General features: G+C 40.8%; 1 protein-coding gene across 6 annotated transcripts in view; it reads right to left on the bottom strand.

Annotated features, from left to right (window-relative positions):
- Positions 1-9,471, bottom strand: part of EML6 (EMAP like 6) — a 174,812-nt gene that overhangs the window by 74,068 nt on the left and 91,273 nt on the right. For all 6 annotated transcript variants that reach the window (XR_014545789.1, XM_083604732.1, XM_083604734.1 and 3 more), the window contains 5 exons: positions 8,847-9,059; positions 6,217-6,384; positions 5,043-5,149; positions 1,796-1,914; positions 19-205 (listed from right to left, as the gene is read on the bottom strand). Coding sequence is in view for 5 of the 6 variants with exons in the window: in XM_083604732.1 (XP_083460858.1) it covers positions 19-205; positions 1,796-1,914; positions 5,043-5,149; positions 6,217-6,384; positions 8,847-9,059 (794 nt within the window). In the remaining variant the exon portion in view is untranslated. The remainder of the gene's footprint in view (positions 1-18; positions 206-1,795; positions 1,915-5,042; positions 5,150-6,216; positions 6,385-8,846; positions 9,060-9,471) is intronic.

Below are 9,471 nucleotides of genomic sequence, written 5' to 3'. Positions count from 1 at the left end.
GTTTCTCCAAAATCTTACCTGTCCAGTAGCAACATAGTCTTTCAGAGGATGGATGGCTAGACTGAGGATATCATCATCGTGACCGAGATACAGTCTTTGGGTGTGTTGCTGTCTATTGTAAACAACAGCAACAGCAGCAATATGGTATACCACCTCCCCAGTCTGTGTGTAGAACAAATTGTTTCGGCAGTCATAGCCTCTGTAACTGGGATGAATGAAAAACAGCAAAAGGTGAACATTTTAGCAAAGTGGCCTGCAAACTGTAGAAGCAAAGGATATTGTGCTATGATCCTAAGTGCCTTCAGATTTTGCTGAAATCAAGCAGACTCCATTTCTAAGTAATGTATTTGGGATACAGATTCAATATGAGAAGCAGTGGATTAAGAATAATGCTGGGTGGTATTCCTGGCATGGACAAAAATGTCACAAGCTAGCTACTTAGAACCAGGTAGCTGGTTTCATTCACAGTCTACAACCAAGTTGTCTTCCAGTTTCACCTTAAATCCTGAACTAAATCTGAGCTTTCAACACATGCTAAAAAGGGTTTCATTGGAGAGTCCTGCGTGCAGATGAACTGATATTAATGGATATTTTCAAAGGAATTCATTTCTACAGTGGTGCCCAGCAAAAAGCGTGCATGGCTTCCATTTTTATGCAAAACATCTCCATGTTAAGCCAGTCCAGCCAAGAGTTCCAGACAGTTAAAATTATTACTGATCCAGAAAATAACTCTGAAAGCCAACTTTGACGTGAAGATGGAAAAGGAAATGCGAAGGATTCACCGCATGTTAAAGCAAATGGGTGGACTGGTCCTTGGACCATAGCTGTCAACTTTTCCCTTTTCTTGCGAGGAATCCAATTCGGAATAAGGGAATTTCCCTTAAAAAAGGGAAACGTTTACAGCTATGCCTTGGACACTGTTGCCTGTGGGAAGCAGTTATCCATTTTCATGCAACGTTGTATTTCCTATGGTGAACTGAATTTTTTTTAATACTGCTCCTTTGGTAGCCTAGACAGCACCATCTGTGCACAAGAGAGAGGTAGAATACGGCTTGGGGGAACCCCAAGGTCTGCATAAACACGAACAATACTTTTGCTTAGAACTGTCCTCCGAGGGAGGGAGGGTCAGCTGATAAAACAGCTCACAGAGGATGGAGCATGTTAAGAGGACATGGAATGCTGGTTCTTGCAAGGTGGGTGGAAAAGGAAATGAGAGCCATTGAGGCATGTGAGAGCCAGTGTGGTATAATGGTTGGAGTGTTGAACTATGACCTGGGAGACCAGGGTTCAAATCTCCACTCAGCCATGAAGCTCACTGGGCCAGTCACTATCTCTTAGCCTACCCAACCTCACACAGTTGTTGTGAGGATGAACTGGGGAGGAGGTGAACCATGTACACCACCTTTAGCTCCTTGGAAGGAGAGGTGGTATAGGAATGTAATACATATATACCGGTAAATGGAATGACGTCTCCTTTAGGAAAGCATGAACAAGAGCAATCCATACGGCACCATTTTGTTACAGGTTTCAATTGTCCATACTTAACATAGGCTATGGCTGATGTGTTGTTGACTTGGAAGCAGGCACAATGCAAATCTACAACGCAAGCCCCTAACAGAAAACTCCATTTCCCTAAACTGAGAATGTGTTTCTTGGTTTTCATGATAACTTCAGACACAGTCTCTAAATCTAGGTGCTATTTCTGGTTTTGCCAAGAACAGATTACCTTTTTCTGCAAATTGTAGTCTATAAAAGCGAAAAGACAAGAGTAGTCACTACTGAAAAGTTATTATACCCATGTATAAATTGCAGCTTTAAGCTGTCCTCGGGGGCTCGCTCTCTTTTAAGGAAGGGCACTGAGTGGTTTTTCTCTTTACTTTGCTGTTTCAGTTGAGGTAGATCTTCTTTGTAAACCTAAAATAATCGAGAGTTACATTGCATTACACATCCCCAGTCCAATAATCCATGTGGCTTATTGCTATTTGTGCCCAGTAATTTGCAAGATCAATGTCACTACCCTGTAATGCATGACAAAAATCTGCCTCTTTGAGAAATCTGAATTCTTTGTATCAGAAGCACCACCCAGTAATGCAAGATCAGGCCAAGCTCATTCGATTACTGCACAAAAAAGTTATGTGTCTATGTCTATGTGTGACACTTGATTCCCCCCCCGCCCCACTATCTTAATTCTTTTAAACTAAAAAAAACAAACATATGTAGATCCTTCCTTCATTCGCTCAGGGAGTTTTTGTGACATATGCAAATGACAGAGGAGATTTAAGCAGTTTGTAAGCACTGAAAGAACTAGGAGATGGATTTACACTGCTAACAGGTACACCAGATATTAGGCATGCAAATCTTTTAAAGAGATGGTTAGGAACTCAGATACTATGACATCAGTTTAATCCAGTGGACAGCTGCAAAACAGCTTCCAAAGATTCCTGTGTGGGTGTAAAATTCCCTGCGTTTGGGAAGCTGCAAGATTCTAACGCACTGGAAATCTCTGCAAACTACATGTCCGAGTTGTTTCTATCAATCACGACTGCTTGCTTACAACCCTGTTCCTTAACAGATGGCCTCTGAGCCATAACAGCTCTACATATACTCTCCAGCTGTCCCTCTAAGCCACTGCATCTTCGTTTCCTATCATCACCCCCCACCCACCCACAATTCTCTGTCATACCTCCAGGCAGCAGCCAATAGTATCTGTGTTACAGCTGATATACCCCCTTAGCACAATGCTGTGCACACTGATTCTTAAAGAAACATTGGATTGAACACCCCACCGCCATCCCCATACGGTACTTCTGTTTAGGGTGCCCCTGAACTTTCAGCCAGTGCTTTTTGGCGAGGGTGTATGTGGGACTACTATTGGAAGTTGGGAACAGAAAAAGCCCCCTTGTGGAAGAGGAAGAAGGAACTTCAAACTCTTGTGCCCAAGACTCGCTCCAAGCAAAAGTCACAAAACAGGTCATAGAGTTGCAGAGTTGGGATCATGAGGGTCATCCAGTCCAACCCCCTACAAGGCAGGAATCTTTTGCCCAACAAGGGACTCGAACCCATGACCCTCAGATTAATAATAATAATAATAATAATAATAATAATAATAATAATAATAATTTATTATTTATACCCCGCCCATCTGGCTGGGTTTCCCCAGCCACTCTGGGCGGCTTCCAACAGAATATTAAAATACAATAATCTATTAAACATTAAAAGCTTCCCTAAACAGGGCTTCCTTCAGATGTCTTCTAAAAGTCTGGTAGTTGTTTTTCTCTTTGTTATCTGGTAGGAGGGCATTCCACAGGGCGGGTGCCACTACCGAGAAGGCCCTCTGCCTGGTTCCCTGTAACTTGGCTTCTCGCAGTGAGGGAACCACAAGAAGGCCCCCTTGGCACTGGACCTCAGTGTCCGGGCTGGACAATGGGGGTGGAGACGTTCCTTCAGGTATTCTGGACTGAGATTAAGAGTCTCATGCACTACTGACTGAGTTATCTCCCCATAACTGCAAGGTCAGGTCCAGCAATCTGCAGAGGAAGCCTGCCTCACAGTCCATTTGGTGAGTGTGATGCATTCTGCAGTGACAAAGGCAGGGCCTTATCTATGGGGGCCCCTCCATTTGCAGAATTACCTGCTTATGGAGAGAAGACTACCTTTAACTTAAAACATCCATTGTTTCACACTGGCATCTGTAAATGAACTCGACCATTTAGATGCTGCTGCTGCTGCACTGAGTTGCTTTCAATATTTTTATTAGTCCACGTGAGTTAAATGATGATTTAATTAATTGTTTATTGCTTTATGGCGTACACTACATTTAGCGCCTTAGGATCCTACAGAATGAAAGGCAGCTTATAAATGGAAATAAATAAACACTCACAAAAATGCAGAGAAGGGTGCAATTGTTGAAGCAATATACTTTTTCTTTTAGCTTCAACAAACAGATTGGAAATTAAGACATTTAGGGTCATTATGCCAAAAACATATGAAAGGCCACTTATGTCTTAAACAAATGCATCTTAGGAAATTCATGCAAATCTTCTTCCCTTCAGTGAAAATGAAATGCAATTCCTACATATTTATTCAGCATTTTTATTTCATATAACTCCTTGCTGCATTGGTAATGCACTGTACCCCTTTAATTTAAAGGACGATTCCTGAATAGCAGGGGTTTGGACTAGATGACCCTCAGGGTCCCTTCCAACTCTACAATTTGATGATTCTATGACAATAAATTAACATTAATTATGGATTTACCGGCTAACGAGAGCGGTGGGTTTGAAAATCCTTTGCGTGATTCTGTAAGAGACTTGCAGTGGAGCTGCATATTTTACAACATTTTTTTTAAAAGGAAGTATCTGGAAAGAGCTGCACCTGCTCATTCAAAGGTATTCTAATTAACTGATCTAAAGGGGTGGAATGTTCAGTCCCATGATTAACACGCAATGTCATCTCTCTGACCTCTTGCTAAAAATAAGACCGCTGTCCACATGACAATGGCAACAAAAAAACTCCACTAATATATTATGCAAAGAAAGAAAGCTTAATGCCCTCTCTTAACTTCCTGTCTCCCCCTCCTAACTTTCTATTTCTCTACTTTCTCCCCCCTCTCTCTCTTTCCCCTCCTCAATCCCACATTATCTCCAACAAAAAATGTCTCCAACTGACTGCAATTCATTTGTACGAAGGATGCTAAGACTTAAAAACAGAGACGCTGAATGTATTTTTGTTACCTATGGAAAATCTTTATATGATAATAATAATAATAATAATAATAATAATAATAATAATTAATAATAATAATAATAATAATAATATAAAATGTTGGGGTAAGAAAGCTGAGTACAAATACAGTTTGAATACCCCAGTTCATATTTTTAGCCTTAAATTTCCTTAAATTCAACGTGGTCTCTCATTTAAACTCTCGAGCTCAGTTCTTTCACTTAACTTTTCCTTCCTTCAACTTTAAAATCCCTCCGCTGAATATGTTTCGGTGGGTTTCCAGGTTGCTGGGTCTAATGGCCTGTTTCCATATTGCTCACCTGTCGGGTGTAGTTGATTTGAGCTTCTTGCTCTATATCTGAGTCTAACTCTGGCACATCTGATAAGTCGGAGTCAGATTCTTCGCTGTGTGAATCTATGCCACTTTCTGCATACGGGAGAGTGCACCGGACAACATTTTAATAAAGGCAATTTAAAACTAAAGCCACATCCCCGCAAATAATGAATACAGAAACTTGTGCATGCACACGAAAGCTCATACCAATAACTAACTTAGTTGGTCTCTAAGGTGCTACTGGAAGGATTTATTTTATTTTATTTTATTTTGTTCAAACAATTGGTTAGTGTTTCTGATTTGGCAGTAGAAACATGCGCACTGAACCTAACCAAAGATGCAAGCAAAGCACAGTGTTCAGTGACCCCTTCCATGAATTTTCAGTTATTTCTCTTTTCCATTATGGCCACAATTCTACAGAAGTATGCAGTTCTTCACTGAAAATTGGCTTTTCTGTTCAGCTGCAGTAGAGCAGGTTCAAATACAGCTCCAGCTGCTCATATTGTTCTCTACTCTGTGCACATACAACTCTCTAGGATTCCCACCGACATCCATTAGTGACACGCTAGAAAGCTGTGTGTACACAGTGTTTCCCCATCTGTTCTCCAGCAAACTCAAACCTCCCTATGTCTCCTATTCCAACTTGTCTTCATTGGTCCTAGCTAAATATTCCTGTGGGTCTCTGCAGTTTGAAATGATTTTTATAAGTTACTGATTTAAATGTGTGGACATCCCCTGATGCACAGCGAACATTGTGTACATGTATTATTTGAGCAAACTGCACCCAATGAGATCATGGGCCTGTAGGAAAGCAAAAGGCAATGTACATGTTGGATTCAAGTATTCTGGGGGATAATGATGAAAAGAAAACCCATTCAATCCATCAAAGCTATCTTTTCAATTGCAACTTCTTCCAATGCTTGGCCAAAGCACCCAAGGCAAGTGAAGGTATTTTGCTTTGAGGGTCCTATGTCTTTTGGCTGAATCTATATTGCTCAGTTCAAGATGGAACGGCTTGTTGGTTTTTATAACTGTAGCTGTTCTACAACTGTATATTATGTTGCTGTAATAACCCATCCTGGGACCATAATGGTGAAAGACGTAATTCAGTGAAAGAACCAACGAACGAATGAATAATAAAGAAATGTTATTTGCATTACCCTGGGGTGCTGTTTCATGGATTCCATTTGTTAAACCTTCTGGAATAAACCGCCACTGAAAAACAGAGTGATCTGCACCTCCAGTACTTATTACCCACTGAAAGTCATGCGACCAACGGACATTAGTAACATGTGCAGAATGGCCAACGTATTTTCTAAATTTAGCTCCTAGAATAATAATAAAAAAACCCATATTGATAATTGCAAATAAAATTCATGAAATGTCAGAAAAAAGCATAGTTACTATATATAAAAAGTTCTTTTAATACAGCCAGCATGAAGTCACAATAAATTATATACCTGATCAACACAGACACACAAAATGTGTTTTCCTTTCCCGATTAATTTTCACTAAAATGATTGCCCTGTCGCCTACCCTACTCAGTCTTCGTATCATAGTAGTCAAAATGGCATATTCATTCCCCCTCGTTTTGTAGGTTTTGTTTTTGTCTTCAGCACTGGCACATATTAGCTTGCTGATGTTATCATATTAGACACTACTTCTCAATAAACAGAAAATAACAAAGAATCCTTTGTTAGTCCATAAAGCTGTTTCCTCTTTTGCTGCAGTGGACTAACACATCTAACTCTCTGGAAGTAGTTCTTGAGAGTTTATGATGGAAGTTGTTTGCATAAATCAATGTAAATATCACCAGTGCTTTTTTTCTAAAAAAAAATGTTTAGGGGTACTCTCATTTTGACTCAAGAAAATCACCATTTTATAGTTCAGATCGGGAAAAATAAATACAGCAAATGGACAAAAGTACAAAGATTCACAAAATGTTTAGGGGTATGCGTCCCCATGCATCCCCCCAGAAAAAAGCACTTAATATCACGTAAGCTTAATGACAGAATCGTTCTATCTCATTGCATGATTGAGTTTCATATTCCCCCTGCCCATGCATGTTTGATTGCAGTTTCCTTGGGGCAGAGCTTGCAGGGTATTTTTTTTTTTATGTCAGCTGTGTGGCGTGATATAAATAGCAAATCAAAAGAGAAATCCTTACACTGCTACTGTAAGATGCAGCCAGAAGGCCTTTGTCCTCTTGACTCTGAAGTTTGTTTTATAAAATAATTGAAAAGACATTGAAAGAAACTCGTTTTGAAAGCCAGCAGACCTCAGAATGACAGACGATGCTCAATAGCTTAGTGTTCAGCAACTTCTAATATTGTGTTTCCTGAACAATATGCCATGGACAGCAAGCATCCAAGGCAAATCAGGTATTGATTTGTGGACTTCCAGTGGGCATCTGGTTGGGCACTGTGTGAATGAAATGCTGGACTAGATTGTTGACATTTCCATTCCACCTTAAGGAACAGGCATGTGGAAATGTTGTGTGTCACATGTCTGTTTACATTGCAGCATAGTATGCTGGGAACTTCCGTTTGTGTACAGCTTTTGCTTTTGCTGTTCTCTCTGAGATGACATGAGAGAGAGACGACATGTTTCTTTGTTCTGATTTATGATTATGTTATGAACTGAGTTGAGTAGGATCCAAAAAGCAGCAATCTGATTGGTCCTAGAACAACAGGATTCAGAATGCAGCGGTCTGATTGGTCCTAGAACAATAGGGTCCAGAATGCAGCAGTCTGATTGGTCCTAGAACAATAGGGTCCAGAATGCAGCAGTCTGATTGGTCCTAGAACAAAGCAGCAGTATGATTGGTCCGCAGGAGCCACCCAATCCAGCTCCAGGTGGAAGTGAATCCGCAACCTGATTGGCCTACAGGAGAATCCCAGAATTAGCCAATCACATGCCACCCATTGTGTAAATAATGTGTATAAAGCAGATATTTTGGGGAAACTTTCATTCCTCACTACCAGGAGCTGAATAAAGAGCATGAAATCCACCCTCGACTCCGAGTATATTTCAGATTAATAAATCTGTAGCTGAAGTATGACTTCACAAGCTTATTCTGTGTGCGCAGTACACTCTGCTAATAGCGTGCCCTGGCTTTTGAAGTCCAGGTCGCTGATTTACGTCGGAGCACAGGCCGATGGAAGGAGATGTCCGAGCTGGGGCTTGCCAGCTCACCTCCTGGCCCTCTGCATGTCGACATAGATGAGCCTCTGCTGTGATCTAGCATGACTTCTTATGCTCTTTACGTTATTTCTGCCAATTGTAACAAGCAAAGTCTTCATGATTGGGGAGTGACCTGACTTGGAGGGGATTCCATTGGATCCACAGCCAGTCAAAGACTTGATTGAGAGTTGGCCAAGGCCTAGTATGTCCTACAGAGTGAAACCAGGCAGGCAAAGTGAACTTTATATATTACCAATGGACTACTGGCCTGAAGGTTCCTTGGTAGAAGCCACCACCAACCACTAACAAGCTCGAGTTAAAGATATCAGACCACTTTTTCAGCTTTTTGCTTTCCATTTCACTCCTACATACTGGTATATTTTGGATATTTTCCATGTACGTGGCAATGAAACAGATAAATTATTGACACTAGTCCATCCAAAGGGATATGACACGGTTAAGGAGCAGGGTGGACAAGTGAGGAGGCACTGGGCAGTCTCTGGTGCTGAGGCCCACCTGAAGGTGGCTCAAGATCCACTATGGAAACACTAAATGATCAATCCCAACTGCAGGCGAGCAATCAGTTATGCACAGGACAGAGTCTTACCTTTCTTTAGACAAGGAAATCTGAACAATTTAACTAATCCGAAATCGTCTCCAGTCACCAGAACTGCATTATTGTAATTTCCATCCACAGAGTTGATGTCTGTAACGTTGCTATACTTCGGCCAGATCCCGTTCACTTCTGATCCCATCACACACGTCCAGGAAGCCCAATGAATCCCTTTGATTTCATCTTTGCTCGTTAAATGCTTTCCAGCTGAAACGAAATCAGGTTAATAAGCTGTTTAACCATTTGCGTTTCAGAAGAAGTAACGGAACGGAAATTTCTACCTCGTTGGCTTTCAAATTTCCTGTTTTAAGGGATTAGTTCCATATCAACCTGCCTGCTAAGGATTTCCTCCATTTCAGCTGTGGGATGACCACAGTTTATTGGTAAATCTTCATGTGCAGAAGGTCACAGGTTCAATCCCTGGTACCTCCAGGTATGAATGGATATTTCACTACCAGTTTCCTGAGAATCTTGTCAGCAGTTTGGTTTCGATTGTACACAATTAATTTTGGCTTCTATTCTTTTTCTTTCTTTCCTTTCAATTTTTTTTATTCATTTTATAACACAACTAAACAACACAAACAGGAAAACAAACAATACAAACAAATTCTTGTCTTAT

This window comes from Podarcis filfolensis (genome assembly GCF_964270895.1).
Source record: "Podarcis filfolensis genome assembly, chromosome: 3".
In the NCBI taxonomy this organism is placed as follows: domain Eukaryota; kingdom Metazoa; phylum Chordata; class Lepidosauria; order Squamata; family Lacertidae; genus Podarcis; species Podarcis filfolensis.
The sequence above is the reverse complement of the archived record's forward strand: the minus strand, read 5'-3'. Positions and strand labels throughout refer to the sequence as shown.